Below are 21,470 nucleotides of genomic sequence, written 5' to 3'. Positions count from 1 at the left end.
TTGTGTCTATTTTGTTCTCACCGTCATACTAATTTGATGTCCGTTATTTTGAATGTGTTTTTTTTTTGCCTGTGTGTATGTCTGCGCGGTTCCGCTGCCTGTCGGGCTCTGCCGCTCAAGCCCTATGAGGCTTTGGCAGGCCGGATTTCTGTACACTTTTTTATATATTTGGCGCAATAAAGAATTATTATTATTATTATTACTTAAAATGTGGTAACTGATCGGTGGTGTAGAGGGCGTGTTTAAACCACATGGTATTAACGAAGGAAAAGAAACTACGAAGTTCTTTAGAAAGCTGCGCTTGTGTGGATACCAATGAATAATTTTTCCCTTTTTAATATCTTAGACTTGTAAAGCAAAGAACACATAAATCATGGCTTGGTATATGACACAAGCAGTCCAGACTCTCTAGGCATACTGCTTTTGAAAAGAAAACAACGAAGTCAGAGAGCTCGAACCGAAAGGGCATATAGTGATTTCAACACAAAGCCAACGTTACCTGTGGTGACCATGGTTACGATCATATTTGCGCGGCGTCATGATAGTACCGTTGCTTCAGTTGGGACCACTAACTTAAAATGTCATTCAACGGGTTGGTACTGTGAAGCAAAAAACCCGAGTTAACCCTTTCATGGACAAAATTTCTTGTACAAAACTGGAACGTTAGCAGTAATTTACAGCTCATCAGAAAATAAATAGAAGGTACGAAAAAACAGTAATCAGAATTTTAAACTACACAATAATGTGTTTTTTTTTAGAACAAGATCTTATTTTTTCTATTGATCGCACAATCCTAAATCTTGCCAGGCTGTGTAGTTGCAACACGTGCCTTTTTTTATTCTATTGTGGCCAAACGCCAATCAAGTATTTATATCTGTTCAGTGTTTTACTGTCATGCTTGCAATGACACTTCGTTCACCATTGTAGTAAACGTAATACGGTAGGTCCACAGCCTCATTATATTAGCCTTTGGGAAAAGAAGTCTTAGTAGCGCCTGTTTTGTTTTGTTCGAAGTTTAAATGCTCTCGTCTGACATCAAGTTGCTATGACAAATAGAAACGATGACGTAGATTGTGAGAACATAAAATATTTCAGCTGCTCATTGGCAGCGCTGACTTCAGAAAGATTCCAAGATTTCTAGTTGCGAGGCGCGTACGCGAGGATGAGTAAATATGAAAGAAAAAGACGCTAAAAATGGGGAACACCTAATTTTCCTGCCTGGAAAGAATGCTTTTCTTCGCATCATTTATTTCTTGTATATTATTTGTCGAGGTAATGTTTAGTACAATCAGGAAAATCTCAGCTGCCCCATTGCACGATGTGCGGTAGTCGATGCGTGCAGATTGGATAGTAGATTTTTATGCTAGCTCTTCGGCAATTTTCCATGTAGACTTGGTTACAATCAAATGGAATTGCTCCATTCACTGTGCTGCTTGTCTGGAGCAGCCGGCAACCTGATTAGAGAAAGAAAATTTCAATTTATTGTTTTGCTCTATGCAGTATATCATCCTTGTAGGCAACTTTTCAGGAATTAGTGAATGAGTGTGCAATTAACGTAACACCCTATGTTTTAGCTTGTACAAAATTCTCCCTACGTTTTCGAATTCTGCTTTCGTACAAACAGGGTGTGGGATTTGATGATGAGGTGAGGATAAATTGCAACTCAGTAATGTATGTCTCTCTTATTTGACTGGTACACCGTGCAAGGTAGAACAGAATCTGAATTCGAATAGTAATATCTTCAAGCGCACTCAATGTTCACAACCACAACATGGCTTTAAAAAATTATATTCATGTGCATACAATTATTAAGCTTTAAGCAGAAACTAAAAAACATTTTTCATCATTCATGATTAAACTACATCATTTTCTTAGATTTTTGAAACATTTTCATAAAGTTTGACAAAAACTGCAATTTGATTATGTCTGATTAACATATTTTCCGAACTTATTTATTGGCTACGTTTTCCCTCGACCAGCACTCACGGTCGGAATATGGATTGCTTAAAGCTAGTGCTGTATGATGTTCTCTGACAAGTCAGCGTTCTCAACACGTTGGGATCATTGTCAGCGAATTTCGAGAGCCAAGAACGCTAGGTGTGTCTTTCCTGCCACATGTGCATGATGACCCTGCTATACTAGGGGTAAGATGACTTTAATGCAATTGCTGTCGCACTGAGTATTGCGACTGGGAAAGACCTTTCGTTTTGGTAAGTGTTCTGCCGATACTTGGCCCGTATCTGTTTATTCGTGGTGCAATGTTTTTGCTTAGGCATTTTCGCAGTCTCTTGTGATAACAAAATTATATCTTTGGCCACGAAATCTCCGGTTCCTTTTCTCTATTCAAGTGTTAGCTCCACGAAACTTAAACGCGTTACAAGCAGTGGCTTGCTCCGTGATTATACAGGGAGTAGTGTCCAAGAATAGCCCTGGATCGTTGGTTGGCCTGCAGGGCAAGTTCAACGCTGTAGCTTAACGCGACATCACAGAGAGCATCGTGGTGCCATGTACTCTCGATGGTCGTTCCACGGCAGCCGATACTACTTCCGGCAGGACCGCACCCTATATACGAGGCCAAATTCTTGACATGCCTGCTGGAACAACTTGGAGCTATGTTCTTTTAGTGGCCCCCACAATGCGCTAACATGAGTGTATGCAAAGATGTGTGGGGTGTTATGAAGAAGGCATTTTCGCGGCAGCCACTCCAGTGCGGCTCCCACGATGCTCTGCGGGCCACTGTAATACACGAGGAAGGCGCCTACTATGATTTTGTGGTCCGGCTATACGACAGCATTATTCGACAAATGGCAGTGTTTATGCCGCTCGTCACGCATCGTCACACGCCTTCACATATTTCCCCGAAAACATACCACCGGCACCTTGACAAGAGCTGTCCGAGTGTGTCCCGCAAGTCCTTGCGGTTACCTTGAATGAAGTCTTTTTCCTCTGCGTACGGAAATAGCACGAATTTCGGGGCACATTCGGCTTCAGATAAACATAATGCGGATGTTAGCAACGTAGCGCACTCGTAAGCTTCGTGTCCCACTCTTTAGTTCTCACAAACCGTTGAACCTTTATTTGTTCGCATCGCAGCCAGGCGCTAATTACACGGCAATGACCGAAGCAAATTGAAAGCGCTTCAGGCCAATGAGCTAAGAGCGCTCGCTTCACCTGCGTAGGCCGCAGCCCTTTCCGCCAGCGTAACCGCACTGCGGCCATCTGTGGAAAGAATGAATGTGGCGCTCCAGTGGTAAAACTAGCGTCAAAGTAAATAGAAGGAAAACTATCGCCAAACGGATGGGCGCGTATATTCTTGATGATGACAGGTACACTGCCTAAACTGGACCTTTTCCATACGCTCCGCTTTTCGCATTTGACGCCGAGAGTACATCTACAGTACCTTCCCGCAGCGACAGCAACCATTGTAACTACTTCATTGTTCTTTGCTTTACTGTTCCTGAAGGTATTCAACATAAATAAATAAGCCATACTGTACGCGCAAGAATGCATGCCGGAAAACGCGGTAATATCGAATCTTTTCAGTTTATTTTGATAACAATGCAGAAGAAAAAAATTACGAATAAACTAGACTACCGTGCCATAGAAGCAATCTGCAAGAGCCGACTATGGTCTTGAATCGGACGAGCAGGCAGTTGCTTCCTAGAAGTGACTCCTTCCAGAAGCTCACTTCTGCGCGGTCTTCCGAGTACGACCCTCGTTCGAGATAACGGTTGAGGTCCACTCCACTTTGGCGAATATGGCACGCTCTGGCTGTGTCCCTCTGGGTGTGGTATATAAATTGACACCTATCAAAGCGGCCAAGCAAATAGCCGGCATAGTCGAGTGGTTGGGTGATTTTCTGGTTTGGTGACATGTCTCACGGATTGAGCTGATGGTTCTATAGCACACCCAGAATTTCTAAGCTATCCTGCAGGACTTGGCCCTTTTCTGGGCTCATTCCGAACGCGGAAGTGCCTGGAGGTACTCTAAATGGCCTGTGCTCAGGAGGGTCTGAAATGGCTCCGGATAGCCCTCGGGAGCACCCCCCAGTTGGTGAGGGGCAAAGTTTTACGGACCACGCCTTCACGAAGGTCGAGGGAGGGCTCCATATAGCGGCTCTCGCTGCAAAAAGTTAATGATCTTCTCTGCTGAATTATGCGGTCATACCTTGTTTTCTATAAATGAGAAAAAGAAAAAGTTTATCGAAATTTTCACATGGGCGAAAGCTTTCTTGAATAAACTTACCTCTACCACACAATGGCCCAAAAGAAACTAGAATGAAACAGCCGCTTCGAGGGTCGGCGTACATAACCTTGTATGAACAGGTGGGGCCACCTAAAAAGGCAAAGTACGAGACTAAAAAATCACATTCCTAGCATTTGCAGGATTTGAAATTCTTAAAGCTTTTTTTACGTCTTTAGTAGCGATCTTCCTGCAAGGACAACATAGGGCGAATAGGGGCACTGGTAGGGATCGCGCCGTAACAAAAATGGCAGCTATGTGCTTGAGACGGCTGTTAAAGTGGGTCAAAAAGAGTGCTTTCCAGCGAGCACCACAGAGAAAAAATCACGAATGCTTCACAATGCTAATATTATAATGATCTCAAGCTTAGGATTTTCTGCCGTTCTCAGGTGAAAGTTGAAAGTTGATTATGGCGGGAGTATGTGAAGGCGCACCGCAGTAACCGTCAGAAATGCGGTTATCGCGGAAGGAGGAGGGAGCGTAAGGCGAGAGTGGAGGAATGCAGCACGGTTCGTCTGCAGTAGCTGCTGCGAAACGAAACGCCCCAAGAGAGGATCATTTGCTCTGCTGCTCTTCCGGAACGATGGATCGGAAAAGATACACTGAAGAAAAAGGACTGTGTGAGAAAGTAAAAAGGAGTGCTCTAGAAGTATGCAGATCTAAAGTCGTGCACAACAACATATCGTTAAAGTACAAATGGCTTAACAGCTGTCACTGAATGTCGCGTTAACCACTAGTGACCATCTTTTGAATTATTTTCTTTTTTCGTTGATTCATGTTTAATGCAGATGGTGTGGTGATACCCATATGCCGTCCTTTTCCCAGGAATTCCACCTCATAGAAAGCCGAGCACCTTGCCTGGAGTACGCTTGTATCCATTCATAAACAGGTGGGTACACAGCGGCACTGGAGATTGACCTCGAACCTCCCATATTTGAGGCGGATGCACTAACCACAAGGCAACAGCTGAGGCCGCCTAATGGTTACGACTTGAACCATGCAACAGACACCCTACCCTGGTGCTTCAAAACCCTATGGATAATAAAGTCGCGTGAAGATTTTTGGGGCGGCTGATTTGAGAACAATTTCTCCTGCGGTTCTGAGGGCTGAAATTGCCAGAGGAAAGCAGATGGTTCATTGGAGTTGCAAAAGCTCTTTTAAAAGAAGAACAACCAAAAGAAAAAGAACAGCTGCCATCTGACAACAGCTGTCAGAACAACAGCTACCTAGTATCACAAAGGGGGGCATCCTGGATTGCGCCATAGGATACAGAACAGGCTCCGCATAAAATATTAACTCCATAGTGAGCGTTGGTGACAGGTACCAGGAAGAGGAGCCGCCGTATACACGCGAGTTTACCGTGAGTGGGCGTAGACACCACTCCGCCGTCTCGCACGTTTTACTGCGAAAGCAATACTGCTTGCACTTTCAGCCCGTCGCGTAGCGAGGCCGGTAGCTACCAAGCGCGGCCTAACGCCACGCGCGGCGCGCTTAGCGGTCTGACGTCACAGCTGCAAGAGCAAGGCCGCAGCTACCAAGCGCGGCCTAACTCCCGCTCCTGCCGCGCGCGGCGCGCTTAGCGGTCGGTTCGGGTGTCCACCGAGATGACAGAGAATTACTCCGCCGTTTTCTTTCCTCAAAAACCGGTGCGTTCAAAGGGCAAGGCATGGCGCAGTAATTCTCTGTCATCTCGGTGGACACCCGAACCACAGGAAGGGAGGAACGCCACCACCCGTTCGGCGTGATGCCTTGCCCTTTGAACGCAACGCTTTTTGAGGAAAGGAAATTCTCTGCCATCTCGGTGGACCGCCGAACCGCACCGTACAGGAAGGGAGGAAGTGGAAGTGAAAGAAGAGGGAAGCATCTCGACAATCATCCGTTAGCGTCAGCCGCTCGTTTTGGCGACCGAGGCACGCATAAATCTCCCAGCACGTGGGGGCCCTCGTGTGGTGAGTATAATGCCATGTAAAACAATTGGGCAAAACTTTCATAAATAAGCTTTACTAAGAGCACTACCAAGACACACCACCAAGCAAACCAGGCGCAGCCAGGGCTATTGCATTCGCAACTTACCGGGCTTAACCAAGCTAAGCCTCTGCCAAATTTTCATTTCCTTATCAAGAAACCCACAGCGCAATCGGCATTACTGGTCGGAGGGGGTGACATTCAAGAAGGAAGGCTGAATTATTCATGGAAGTTAAGAACCTGTGTCTAGAAGTACAATTAAAAGTATTAGAACGCAGGGAACAACGCATCAGGCAGAGCACACTGCCATGAATTTACGCGACATTTAAAACAATGCTCATTTAAAGTAACGCAGACACAACGACCCTGCAACCAATTCTATTCCCCAAGTGTCTTCGGAAAAAACGTTCTAGCAAATTCAGTTTTCGTGGGGAACTTACGAACCGTAAAATCTTGGTCAACACGTATGGATTTGTAAACATTTAACCGCATTCTATTCTTTTAAGCCATTGGTCGCTGGTGGCTTTCGACGCCGCGCTGTGTGGCCGATTCTCGGCCGTCTCCGACGGGAGCTCATCAGTTTTTTGTCCGCGGAACTCTTTTTCTTGGGTGAGGAAGAGTTCCTCCGGCAATGGTCATGCCCATTCATTTCTGTGAATAATAGTCGTCTTGTCCTGGTTTTTAGGCCAAACTGGCGCTAAGGTGTCTTTTTAAATATTTCAATGTCAAATTATTGCCTTTTCACCCTTGTGTCAATAGGTATTCTATTCTGTTTTACATCGCCCACGAGCAATTCATATTAGTTAGAGATGTTTATGGTAGCTGTTTAATTGGCTCGCCTTACATGCTTATTGTCATGTGTTCTTGAAAATGTCACTGTACCTGGTAACCGTGGCATGTGTACATATGTAAATAAAATTTTTTCTAAACAATATCCTTAGAAGACTGGCTAAACTGGACAACAACATCATCCTGCTTGAACCGGCAGACTGCCAGCATGGGCACTCCCTGGGAAGTCTAGCAGGGGAGGGTAGTTTGCCACGAGACCTCTGTTTTCTTTGTGCTTTTCTGAGGCTGCTTGTTTAAAGCCGATTTGAAGCGACCTGGTCGGTTTGTATGCAAAGGGTTAGGCTACCATGTTTCTTCTGGTGGCTGCAATCTCTACAGCACTAGAGATTGTTGTTGGGGCATCTTATCTGGTATCCGGTGTTCAAAATTTGCCCTCTGCCAAGTATTCAGGATACAAAAAACGACGTTTTTATTGATATTCGACAAACTCCGAGTGCATTTCGGGCTATTGCCGCCTCAGTGTTCACTTAATTGTCAGGGTACGAGTTCACCCAAAAAAGGCTTTACTAATCAGGGCAAGTGTAATCGCGCCCATCCTGGACTGCCTACCCGTACGGCTATATGACAACACATAACGCTTTCAACCTGTGGTATTGTTCAGAGGACAAGATCTTGCAAATGCCAATTCCGACACCAGAACAATCGCTTTGTTGTCGACACTGCACCATACTTTTCCATAAAATAGGGCCTCAACCAACAGTTCAGGGATTGGTTTGGTTTGGTTTGGTTTACGGGGTTTAACGTCCCAAAGCGACTAAAGCTATGAGAGACGCCGTAGTGGAGGGCTCCGGAAATTTCGACCACCTGGGGTTCATTAACATGCACTGACATCGCACAGTACACGGGCCTCTAGAATTTCTCCTCCAAAGAAATTCCAGCCGCCGCGGCCGGGATCGAAACCGCGTCTTTCGGGTTAGCAGCCGAGCACCATAACCGCTTAGCCACCGCGGCGGCAAAGTTCAGGGATTGCAGGGCCTATTAATAATAATGCGCGTCAATGATTAGAACCATAAGAAAACAAAGACTACTTTAGTTCAGGCTCCTTGAAAAAGTTTTCATTGCGGAAAGGTTAGAGAAGACGTTCAAAATATATTTAAAATGGTCCGCCCTAGTCTGTGCTCACCTTGCGAAGTCTGATAAGCGATGGCGTTAGGGAGATGACGGCCACTATTTTCTGCGGAACTGACACTTGTAGTAAGCGTTGTAACGAACGCTTTCCTGAGTGAAGAGCAGGTAAATACAAATTGTATCAGATTTCATTAAACTCACTCCTGCTCAGAAAGAAAGAAAAGCAAGAAAGAGAAAATTAACATGAACTTCAGCACTCACATTTTGTACCGCGTCGATGGAGGGGGGTAGTACACGATGTATTGGAAAGAATTGGGACTAATGGGACGTAGTTTCAAAATTGCCTGGCAGAGGGTTTTAGGAGCGAGGGCAAGGTTCTGGGTCTGCTTCGTGACAAAAAGCAGCTCATTAACCGCTGTAAACTGAAAATGAGCATTGCATAAGCGGCAGGCTAGACAGCGTCCTACGAATTTCAATACCTTTTGGTACTCTATGATCATTGCAAAATCATTAGCAGAAACATGCTCTGAAGCAGTTTTGAACTCCACATTGAAATACCATACCGGTGTACACGCAAGCAACGCTTCAAACTGAGAATATCAATTAGCGAATCAAAGTTCGTGGACACCACAGTGTGCTAAGGAGTTAAAAATATAATGCAATCTGATCAGTGTCACTTCTAGAGATATCAGTTATTGCTTTTTGAACAACTACTTGGCGTCAGCGCAGCCAACACGACCTGCACTGAAATCGCTGTCGCTGAGTTCTCGTTCATACCGAACCGGCCGCAGTCTCGAGGTTGTGCACCTTTATAGATTTCCAGCTTGGCTCGAGCATGCATTTGAGTAGCCGCTGGAATATACAAAAATGTGCGCACACTGTCATGGGAATGTTTTCCACATGTTCCGGGAATTAGGCGTCTTTTTCTTCACTGCGATGACCGGAATCAAATAAAATGTATAGCAGCAAGTCCGATGAGCAAAGTAAGCTCGTGGCATGAGGTGCACTCAGGTCATAAAGGTTCGTGGTCTAGACTGTTGAATACATATCTGGTTGCACTGAAAGATTCACTCTTGCAAACATGCTGAAAACCACCATAAGTGCACTAAGAACGAGGACATGCTAATTAAATTTTACGATTGTACGGCGATATCTAGCTACACTTCTGAGAGAGCTGACAGTGCATGAAAGTGCGGACCTGCCTGAAGATAAAACCCGCAGTGGTGCCTCACTGATTAACGCGTTGGTAAGGCGTGACAATCTGTTTAAGCAAGTTGTAGTTTTAAAACACTTTTGGGACAGCCCTTACAAAACTGAAACAATAAAACCCAAGCCTCTAAGACACATTCCGCGGCATGTTGTGCCAAGAGTCCGCACTCATTTTGGGGAAGCAATAAGGCGCTATTACATTCCTTCTATCTTTAATGAGCTGCCAGAGTATGTATTCTCCTTAACTTCTCGCACAGAGCGAAGAAACGCAATATTATCGCTAGAAATGCAACTGTAAAGAGCATTTAAACTTTCTGCCTATTTTTTTTTCTTCTTCTTCTTCTTCCCTCCCCCCTAGCGAAATATTTTTTTATCTTCATTTCGTTTCCTTGTTTTTTACATTGGTATCTATAATCAATTCATTCTTTATTTTAGTGCACAAGTTCAGTGCATGTGTACTTAGGTATATGTTCTTCTTTTGCGTGTTTCGTTCCCTGTTGTATAAATTGTGCACTTGGATTGTCGCTACTGCCGGGCGACACCCTACAAGCCCTCTTGTGGCTTTGGTGTGCCTGTACGAGAATGTAAATATTGCATGAATAAAGTTTATTATTATTATTATTATTATTATTATTATTATTATTATTATTATTATTATTATTATTATTATTATTATTATTATTATTATTATTATTATTATTATTATTATTATTATTATTATTATTGAGCCGGAGTACCCGGGCTCGAATTCAACCGCGGCGGCCTAGTTTGATGGAGGCGAAACGCAAAAAGGCGCCAGTGCGTTGTGCAGTGTCAGTGCACATTGAAGATTCCCAGGTGGCTGGGAATTAGGAGACCTTCATTATCACCGTGCTACTTTTTGGAAGCCACTGACGGCAGGAAACGTGCCTCTAAGTTCAATACCAGTGTCGAAAAAAGAGCGCGTGCTGTTCACGGAGGCAGTGACTATGCGCTCTTCTCGAGCGCCTGCTTGCCACAGTCGGAGCTAGCCTTGGTACTGTAGGTTGTCGTCATCAATTCGTAACTCTCTCACATAGTTTCGTGGGCGGAATTTCCGGCAAAATCTGAGCGTTCAGTTCCCGAATCGGATCCGAAAAGGCTCAAAAATCAGTGGCGAAGATGTCAATATCTGTTGCACTTAGCGACATGCTGAAAACTGTATTAGCTTTCAATGTTTAAAGTCTTGAATATTGCGATCAGAATATGCAGCGTAAAGTGAAAAATTAAAAAGATAATTAACGAAATCTGGATAACTAATTAAATAAATATGACCGCTGTATCCTTATCTTATGTGCGCGGAGCTGAATATACATTCCGTGAAGGCGGCATTCAGGATACTATCTGCGCTTTTTTTTAAACCTATAAATGGTTAATATATAGCAAACAAGGTGGGGGAATAAGGGGCTCGTTATACGTATGAGAGAAGCCAACAACCACAGAAACAAAGGAACGCGGGGATTTTATTTATTTATTTATTTAGTGCACGACACAATACACAGTACAGCTGGTGTGGGGCGTTCATGCTGTAACGTCGTCTGAGACGAAATACCGGCGGTTCGGATGAGGCGACGGAGATATAGGGAGATATTTGGCGAGGCCGAACTCTGCATCGGCACCGGCAATACCTCGCAGATGGCTATTGGTATCGACTAATGACTAGCCGCGCATTGGCGGTGAATTCCGGATTATTCCAACGCGCTGCACAGGCAGCAGCACCCTTTTTGTCATCTAGCCCCCGCAGCAGGCTCCCATCGCCACTCAATCGGATGATTAGCTTCTCTACTAAGAGAATAGTTGAGGGACTTCGTCCACAGTCTCTCCACATCCCGGTCTGAAGAAGCCAGTTCGTATGCCCTCGCGTGTTTTTTCGTTCTATCCTTTGGGCGCGAATGCGTCAACGCTGGTTTACTAGACGCTGATGCGACACCGCAGAAACGTTGCCATGTGGCTTACCGCCTTCGTTCATCCGCTGCCATCCCCTGCCCACCAAGGGACCCTCGTGGGCCCCAAAATGTCAATGATTTTTCGTTTGCTCTAAACCTGGGGAGTGCTCTTCTTTTTTGAGAGAGAGAGAGAGAAACGTTTAATGTGTCGAATGGTTGGGTGGGCCGTCATTCCAGGAGCCCATTGGCCTTTGTCGCCGCCCCTGCCCGGTTCACCAGCGAAAGCTGGCCTTCCGAATGTGAGCTGAACAGCGCCGCCTCCCTGTCCTCAGTTGTTGGGTTATTGATTCTATGTATAGCTGGGTTTTTCTGGCATGCCCATACTATATGATAAATGTCAGCCACTTCACCGCAGAAGGCGCAATGCGGATAGCACCAGTTCGAACCTTATAGCTGAATTTTACAGGACCTATATAAGAATCCAATTTTAATTTCCTTTAAATGACCTCTTGCTGCCGCTATAGATTTTTGTGTGGTTCGGCGTATGCTTTCCTCGTTAATCTCTTGAGTTGGGGTAAATTTCTATAGCTCAATAATGGTTCTGAATCATTATGTTCCTGCAAATGTTGGAGGACCCGGGGTAATAGCGCGCGAACAGCGACGTGACCACTTTCGTTTCAAACATCCGCAGAATGTCCTAGAGTCCATATGACTGGATTTGAACAGTATGTTCTTTAATTCTGAGTATTATGTTTGCGTGTTTGCCGATCCTCCGGCTCGTATAGTTACGACATGCAGTCTGGGAGTCCGTAATTACGCACGAGACCTTCCTGGAAACCATCGCCAAAGCTATCACTGCTTCCTTGGTCTGGGCGATTCCCTGCTATCGAATTGATACCCCATTAACTAATTATCTTTGCGCATCCGTGCATGCTGTCGTTGATATCCCGTGGACTGCAATTTCCGCGTCCACGTAAATTGCCGCTTATATAGCGCCACATGTCCTCATGATGGCGATCCCCCTAGCTTTTCTTCTTTTCTTACGATACTTGGGGTGCATACTCCCCGGATTGGGTAGCAGCTCGATCTTGCTTCTAAGCTCATCTCCCATGTGCTCTCTGTCGTAACGTGGACCAAATACAGGCGGCCCCTAGTCTATCGAGTATGTCCTCTCCTGTACTGCTTCCTGATAGCCATATCTTCGGTGATAACGAATGGTCTTCAGTAATTTCTTCTAAAGCATTGTGAACGACCAAGTGTAGAAATCTTTTTGTTCCTGCGTTGACCGGATACCAAGTGCTCTTTGCGTATTATGATGTCCAGCTTTTTCTTCTCACTTTTGTTCTATTTCACATATGGTGATATTTAAGCAATTCTGTTGACAATAAAAGCCGGTAATAACTTCATGGTTTATTTTTCTTTTGAGTTCGTGCTTGTGGTTTGATACCCTGCTAATCATTCTCGGCACTTACTCAGTTGTTGCCTGGAATAACCTAATCGCTTTCGCGTTGCTGCCTTTGGCGTCTATTAACAGACCCAAGGTTTTCGCAAGTGGTACCTCTTGAATTTGCCCTCCTCCCACAACTACTATAACAGGGTCAGAGTCTCCTTTCTTCCTAAAAATAAGTTCCGATTATTTGGGGGTGCACTGAAGTCCAAAGCTATTAGCGTATTGTTGACGGTATCCGCAGCACATTGTAGTCTTTCCTGCAGGCTCCCAATTGACCTCCGGAGGTCCAGACCATAATGCCGTCAGCATAAAGCGTGTGCTTGAAACCCTTTATGCTGTCCAGCCTGCTCGGTAGTCCTAGTAGGGCAATGATGAATAGCGAAGGGGACAGTACTGCCCCCTGCGGTGTACCGCTACTTCGCAGTCGCGGGAACTCGACTGTACTTCTCCGACATTGAGCCTAGTTCTTCGTTTCGAGAGAAATTCTTTGATATAATTATACGTCCTTACACAACAATGGCAGTCCTGTAAGTTTTTTATATCTTTCTTTTTTTATATCATATGGCTCACTAACTCACTTCGGCCTTTAATACCGCCCTAAACACACTTAGCTGTGAATGCCCCACGCAGCAGTTGCGGTGAAGGAGGCTGTGACGTCACCTGGGAGGCAAGCGCTCTCTGAATGGCTGCCGTACATGTGACGTCACGGAAGACGTGTGCGTCTAACTGTCTCCGCCATGATATAGCTGTTTTCATCATCCTCCTTTCCTGCGTCGGCGCTAGCAAAGGTGAAAGGTGAAATCGGCTTGAGACGTCAGACGTTTGAGCGAACGCGGACAGGTGGCGTATAAAGAAACAGCAAATGAAAAGAAATGAAAGTGAGACCTAATGTCAAAAGTGGAGCAAAAAGCTATAACAAGCAAAACAGGAAGACATGATGAACCTACGTTACGCGTCGTCTACCCATGCTATAATGACGACAAAGAAACTTCATTGTACTGGAAGATGATATTGTTCAGAAGGTTATTCCAAAAACCCACAAGTGTTTACACCACTGCAGATCTGAAACCTCACCGGAGGTACAAGTTAAACTCGGCTGACTACTGAAATTTTTGCATCTCAGAGGCTGGACGTCGAGCAGAAAAGAACATCGCCTGTTGAAGTGCACATACTTCTGAGGCAGTGTTAAGAAAGTGATGTCAATGCGTGTGCATAAAGAATGCAGTGAATGCTCCGCACCTATCTTAGTTGCAATGAAATTGTAGTTAGAATAGCAGAAAATGAATGAGATTCTTCTATTTTTCATAATTTCAGCGTGGGGACCATGTTCTTATGAGTAACTATACTGGAGAAGAAAACTGAAATAGCACCAAAATTTTTTAAAAGATCGGCTGTGAAGTTAGTAATGCCTATATATAAAAGGATACATGTTCAGCGTTCATAGCTGCGTGTAGATGTGCAGTGCTCGGAAATAATTTTTTTGCCTATTTTAGCTTGAAATAACTGGCAACTGCTGCACCCGTGAAAGTGTTTACTTATCTCATCGTTTCGGAAGCTGCTTATTCATGTGTGTGTTAGTGTGACGTATTGGGTCATCAACGATTCGAAAAATTTTGTAAACAAGCGCCAAGTTGAAGAATTCTCTTCAGAGAACAAAAAATTGTCAATTCGGCACAATTTATGCCCATAATATGTGAAATCTCTAATGAGAAGTTTTTATCAGTAGAATATTACTGTTTTCTTCTTAATGTTTATGCACAACTCACTAACGGCACAATAACTTTTATAGGACGGATGGAATACATTGCGAGATTTTGAGGCCTGAAGAATTTTATCGCCGGCAGTGTAGAGATTCATGATGTTTGCGTGTAGGCGGTTAAAGCCAATACGTTATTGTTGCTTGGCACGGGGCCGCAAATGTTAGCATGTTGTGACGTGGGTATGGCACCACCGTAGATATTATAAGAGAAGACTGCATGGTCGCTAAAAAGACCTTTTTAATACCTTTTCCTAATCGCGCCGCTGCCTGCTTGAAACAAACACGCGGCCATTAATGCAAACCTAATAATTTATAATCAAATAATTTAAGAACAATTACTATATTTATCGATCAATGACGAGCAACAATAATTAAAAAAAAACATCTCTTATGCTCCTTGGTTTATTTGAGTGTCCCGTTCCGTCATATATGATGTTGATGATGATGCACTAAATAAACTACACCTCACTGCAGAAAACCTGTGTACATTACAAAAAAAAATTTGTTCGCAGTGGTCACATCAGGCAACTGCGAATGATGTTTCTTTGAGTGTATCATTTTTTCTAATCATATGTCCAGTTTAATTTTTTGAATGAATTTTCTGCCACTGCATGATATTGTTTTTGGTAATTGCTGTTTGGTGATGTTTTGCTGTTGATGATACTCTATTTCCCTGCGGTCAATGGAGATATTTTGCTCTATAGAAGTGGGGCCTGTCAAGCCACAAAACCGCAGTTTCTTTTTTCTCGCGTTCCTTATCGCTGTTTGCTGTACAGCGTTTTTTCTCGTTTGTTTCTGTGATGTAAAATTTTGGCTGTGGTAGAAATAAACTCGAACTCAGTGTGATAACGCAGCCCTCATTTCCCTTCTCTTGTCCGATCAATAGCTAATGACGGGTTCGATTCTGGTAGTCTTGGTGCCGTAGGTAGCATAAGAGGGTTCTGACGCAGCTTGCAGCATCAGCGTTCCATCACGTTCATACGTGCCACTCGCGGTAACACAAGACTTACTACATCCTCCGCATTGGACGTGAAATTTAGACGTGCGTGGTTTGGATCCAACCGGTAGCATATGGTTGTTTCTTTAATGGCTTCCTAATGAATTATCTTTAAAATTATTATTGAAAATGCATACGACCTCACTAGCGATTAACCAAACAGGAAAGTTACGCTAAGATATACAAATACGCTTCCTCTTGCGCCTAAACAAGCATCGAGAAATATTGCTAAACATATTTCCGGTTACAGAGTAGTCAACGCTTCTTCTAGTGTGAGAATGAGCGGCACAGTGGTCATTCTGCCCTAGGCGGTGGAGTGCTGTTAACAGCCACATATGATGATCATATTTGGGTTCTTATGCAATCGCCAGCCCTCACTGTATGCATGTGTACTGCTTTAAAACCGGTTTATTACGTATCTAGTATGCACCGCGTGACACGGAACTGCGTCTGCACGAATGACTGCTGATGTTTTCAAGGTATTGCAAAGTGAGAAGTCTTGCATTTACCACAAACGGAAGCCGTCTCCCAAAACCTCCAGAAACTGTTGTTTTACTCACGTCACTGGCATACTGGTGTGCAATATGTAGTGGATTATCTTCGTAACGCATAGCCGCAGTGATCCCTACGGCAACTAATGTGTAGACGCCCAACAAGATTGCCATAACGGTGTCTGGCTAGTTAAAAGGTTAGGAGAAACCAGTGGTGTCGTAGCTAGCAGTTTATGCACAAAGGCGCTGGATATATTGTTCTCCAGTAGTCGATGTGCTAAGGGAAGGGCGCTAAGTTAAAACACCGGCCATATTAATTTTCTTCCGCGGGTTAGTTAGCTAGTTCTATATTCCGCGTCTTCGCACTTTGTAATTCTAGTGAAGCCGGAGGAACAGGGGAACAATCTGACACTGCTGATGTGTTTTAGCAATTATTTATATCGTGTATGCATTAGTGGGCAAAACGCCCATCAAAGTAACATAATGATGAAGGCATTTTAACCGTTCAATTTTTTACAACGGGCGGTTACAATTTTACAGAACGCCGTTTTTGTTTCAGGCAGCAGATAATAAATTTCTGACTTCGACGGCGAGCAGCAATACATAATTAATCACGTGGTCTACTTCAGGAAATAATGATGGAAATTCTCCGAGGACCCTAAAGATTCCTTCGAATTAGTCGAAATGTTTCTTTTCAATGAGGTCAAACGTACTCTCAACCTTTAACAAATATTGACGGCCTACCGGGCAGACAGCTAATCACATTACATTTTTAATTGCATTACAGTAGCCTCAGATGTGATCTGATACCCCACATTTCCCGGGAATGAAGAATCCAAAAGCACAGACCATGTTCCGCTTATCACGGCAGCCAAACATCTTAATTTGATCCGCCGCTATAAACTGTCCCTTTAATGTTTTTTTCTCCTTATGAAGAGAATTCATAAAGGTTTCACTTCATGAATGTTGTGTACCTTTTATTAGGAATATGTCTAGTTCTATAATCATTGAGGTGTTCCATTCTAGTTGTTTCAACGTTCAATGTGTATTAAATAAAGAAAGAGCGATGAATTACGAGCCTTAAGGCTTGAGCACTTGATCTAGAAATAGAAGAAAGGCACCAGATCCCATACAAAGTATTCGTTTCTTGTTAGGGCTGGAAAAGTTCAATATTCACTTAAGGCACATTGTTGCTATTGCACTTTCTTACCCCAGAACACTAAGCTTCGCTTGAATGGTAGACGCTATACGCCTTCTCCCCCTTTATTCCGCCCCTGGTGGTACCCACGCTCGGAGTACCGACATGACGCAATACCATCAGAATACTTTAGAGTGTACTCAACTAGCTGTAGTGCGAAAAGCTAGCAGGCGCAGACAGATTACCAATACACTGTAGAATGCGCGTTTCTTCAGCAAATATGTAAAAGCATAGAATGCCTCGTCAACTTTTCCGGTTTCTCACATGCCAAAAATTTGCCAGGAGAGCCTCAACTTTGCACAAGGATCTTCCTGAATGAAAATCCTTTAATTGTGAGAAAAATCTTCGCTTTTTGCACAATGAACTTGTGTTTGTTGCATAAAAGCGCATACTGGGAGTCGGCTCCGGTTCATGAAGCCTCCGTGGCAAACGCCCTCATTTTGCTGCTGGCAAAGGGGTCGGACTAGCTTTTCGTGCGCGCTAACTGCAATCATTTTCATATGCCAAGTCTTTAAACCAGAGTTTGATATCTAACAGCGGATTCGCTCTCTTTGACAAATTAAGCTTGGATACAATGCTTAAAATATCGCCTGTCCGTAATTACTGAGCTCACATTTCTACTCACTGAAGATGTCGCAATAAATAACCTTAAAGCCGTAAAGAAGTATGTTTCGAAGTAGCGCTCGCACGCATTGCTGAGCAAAGGTTCTACCTCAAGATAATGAATTCTTTCCAAAGCAGTGTCGAAAAGCTTTGACATTTGCCTTTACCGTTCTTATTAGACAATTTCGAATACATGCACAAAAAATTTTTCGCAAGCTTTCATGTGATAGCAGGCGCAATTCTGCATGCGTTTTGCGTCCATGTTTTACCGGGGCTGCATACAATTTGTCATTTCGTCTTCGTACGGGAATAATTTATTGGTGAAGATTTTTGCTGGCAACAAATGGAATAACTTTTCAGCTGGTAACACGCTCAAAGGCGCAAAAGTCAACTCCGGAGAAACGTTTTTCTTCTTTATGTACGCGTCATCAAGTGTGTAAATTAAATTTTTTTTTATATCCGCGGGATTGATCACCACGGGCAAAAAATTGCCCACTGAGTTCTTTTAGGCGGGTGACATTTCTTAAGAGGAAAAATGATCTCCTATCTGAGCTGTGTTTATCTGGAAGCTAAAGGAACATGACATTAGTTTTGTGCGCTATTTCAAGGAAAAAATTTCTTCCTGGCATTCGCTTTCTTAAAGAAGCCAGAGCTCTTTTTGTGTCCTTTGCAAAAAGTATTTTTTCGGGTGGACTGATAATTAAGAAACCTTGATAACAAAAAATGGCGTGGTCATTGCAGAGCCAATGCCGCAATTTAATTTTCGAAACACTGCTTGGAAAACTAGCCCTTCAAACACATTGAATAAAAAAAGCATTTCTATACGCAAGAATTCGGGACAAAAGCAATTTTGAGAGGGAAGCCTTTTATGATGGCAATATTTTCGTATAATGTAACATTTGACTATAGCAATCAGTAGATTGGCAGATCATCCTCCTGCAATCTTGAATTTATTTTCAATTAACGTTTTTGCTATCGTGAAAACCGTTCTTCATTGGTTTTCTATAGGTGTCGGAACTGTTCGATGCGATCCTTCGAAACAGTTTAAAAGAAAGATTTTGCTCCATATCAGAGGAGTGGACCACTACCTTCAATATTTCTGTAAAAGTATCTTCCAATTTTTCAATTTTGAAAATTTTCGTCCGAAATTGCTGGACATTGTCTGAAAATTGCTGGACACAGACCCTTAATGCCTCTGAAGCCGACCTTGCAATGCTACTCAGATACCTTTTGTTACTGAGCTTAGGCCAGTAATAGCTCTTTTTGATCCCAGCGAGAGTGCGCGGCGTAGCCGAGGTGACCGGCGGTGGGCTCGTCATGACACGCCTGCAAGATTTCTTCACGGAGATTCGCTGGGACGACGAGGAGGTAGTCGCTTCCGGTTGGAGAAAAGTTGGCTTTGTACAGCACGTTGTTGCGATGACAAAAGGAGGACTGGGTTCTTGCGATGGGCTGGGGAACCTCCGTGGTACGTGCTTCCAAAAAGTCGATGAGAGGTTTCAGCGCCGGGTCCTCACGTTGCTGACTGGAAATAGTCGCTGCGTCTACGGCTGCGATGAGAGGGAAGTCCGGTTCGTCTTCGTCGCACGCAGCCTCAACTGGATATCTGGACAAGCAGTCGGCATCGTTGTGCTGGCGCCCTGATTTATACACGATGGACATGTCGAACTCCTGAAGACGTAAGCTCCAGCGCGCAAGGCGGCCAGAGGGATCCCGTAAGTTCGTCAACCAGCAGAGAGAGTGGTGGTCGGTTACGACTTGAAAACGCCGGCCGTACAGGTAGGGTCGAAATTTCGTCACAGCCCATACCACGAAAAGGCATTCTTTTTCGGTCGTGGAATAATTAGATTCAGCACGAGACAGAGTGCGGCTTGCGTATGCTATCACGCGCTCAGCGCCGTCCTGCCACTGGACGAGTACAGCACCGAGGCCCACGTTGCTGGCATCTGTGCGGACCAGGGTCTCCGCACGAGAATTGAAATGACCGAGGACAGGCGTGGTGTGGAAGCGTCGCTGTAATTCATCAAATGCCTGCTGCTGCTGTTCCGTCCATGCGAATGGGACGTCCTCTCTTGTTAGATGCGTCAACGGTGCAGCAAGTCGGGAAAAGTTGGCAATCAACCGCCCGTAAAAGGCGCAAAGGCCCAAAAAACGCCGGACCGTTTTCTTGTCCGAAGGAGTGGGAAAGTTGGCGACGGCAGCCGTTTTAGGAGGATCCGGCCGGACTCCCCGATAGCTGACGACATAGCCCAGGAAAAGGAGCTCCTCATAACCAAAGTGGCATTTCTCGGGCTTCAACGTCAGGCCGGCAGATCTTATAGCCTGTAGCACGGCGAAAATACAACAACGTCGTCCCGGTATACCAAGCACGACTGCCATTTCAGGCCCGTCAGAACAGCGTCCATCATTCTCTGAAATGTTGCCGGAACCGAACACAAACCGAAAGGAAGGACCTTGAACTCATAAAGGCCATCCGGCGTCACGAACTCTGTCTTCTCGCGATCCCGCTCGTCAACTTCAATCTGCCAGTAACCACTTTTTATGTCCAGCAAAGAAAAGTAGCGGCCGTGCCGCAGCCGGCCAAGAGAGTCGTCAATGCTTGGCAAAGGGTTGACGTCTTTCTTGGTAACCAGGTTAAGCTTCCGGTAGTCAACGCAAATTCGCAGACTACCATCCTTCTTCTTAACCAAAACCACAGGCGAAGCCCATGGGCTCCTCGATGGCTGAATAATACCATCCCGCAGCATCTCTTGGACTTGTTCAGCTATGACTTCACGCTCCCGCAATGAGACGCGGTATGGGTTTTGTCGAATTGGTCGGGTACTGTAGTCCGTAATGATGCGGTGCTTAGCGAGAGGCGTCTGTTTGACTGCCGACGTAGACGAGAAACAGTCTTGGAACTGATGCACAAGGCCGACTAGGCTTTCCCTATCGGTTGGGGGTAAGCCTGGGTTCACGTCGAGGATCAACTGAGGTGTGCAACAAGTGGACGTTTCCCTCTGGAGGGCAAGGCATTCGTCAGTTTCGGCGATGCCCTCGAAGTATGCGACCGCAGTGCCCTTGGCGATGTGTTGCCGTTCGGTCCCGAAATTCGTTAGAAGGACATCTGCCTGGCCGTTCCGTAGCGTGACGATACCCCTCGCGATGCAGACCCCATGAGAGAGCACAAGCGCAGTGTTCTGTTCTGCTACGCCGTCAGCACTGCACTGGTCGTCACAAATGACGGTAACGAGAGCACAGGATCGCGGAGGCACGGTCATATCGGCGTCGATTATGCGCAGGGCCGCTCTGCGTGGTTCGGTGTCGGCTGAAATCGTTCCAGGGGTCGAAAATGTTACCAGATGACCACGAAGGTTTATGATGGCACCATTCTCGCGCAAGAAGTCCATTCCGAGGATCAGGTCTTTGCAGCAGTGCGGCAGAACAACAAAAGTGCCAACAAGAGCAGAATTGGCAATGGTGACTCGAGCAGTGCATCTTCCGACAGGCGTCATGAGGTGACCGCCAGCAGTACGAATTTGAGGTGCATCCCATTCTGTCTTTACCTTGCTGAGGCGATCCGCGAGCTGCTTTCTTATGATCGAAAAGTCCGCGCCTGTATCGACTAAAGCAGTCACTGGGTGCCCGTCGACGTGAATGCGGAGGTCGGCGCTAACTGCATCGGTGTCAGGGAAACCCGGACGACAAAGTGTGGGTATGGACACCCATTAGACGCCGTGGTCTTTCCGAAAAACT

General features: G+C 45.0%; 1 protein-coding gene across 1 annotated transcript; it reads right to left on the bottom strand.

The window, feature by feature from the left end:
* Nucleotides 1-1,299: 1,299 nt before the first annotated feature.
* Nucleotides 1,300-16,108, bottom strand: LOC149328058 (uncharacterized). Its single transcript, XM_089561347.1, has 5 exons — nt 16,004-16,108; nt 8,395-8,546; nt 8,180-8,274; nt 4,246-4,335; nt 1,300-1,454 (listed from the first exon to the last, which is right to left on the bottom strand). Exons 1-5 carry the CDS (start codon nt 16,106-16,108, stop codon nt 1,300-1,302), a joined length of 597 nt encoding a protein of 198 aa, XP_089417473.1.
* Nucleotides 16,109-21,470: the final 5,362 nt, after the last annotated feature.

Source organism: Amblyomma mixtum, chromosome 9 (assembly GCF_055824585.1).
Source record: "Amblyomma mixtum isolate Tamu chromosome 9, ASM5582458v1, whole genome shotgun sequence".
Classification (NCBI taxonomy): Eukaryota; Metazoa; Arthropoda; class Arachnida; order Ixodida; family Ixodidae; genus Amblyomma; species Amblyomma mixtum.
The sequence above is the reverse complement of the archived record's forward strand: the minus strand, read 5'-3'. Positions and strand labels throughout refer to the sequence as shown.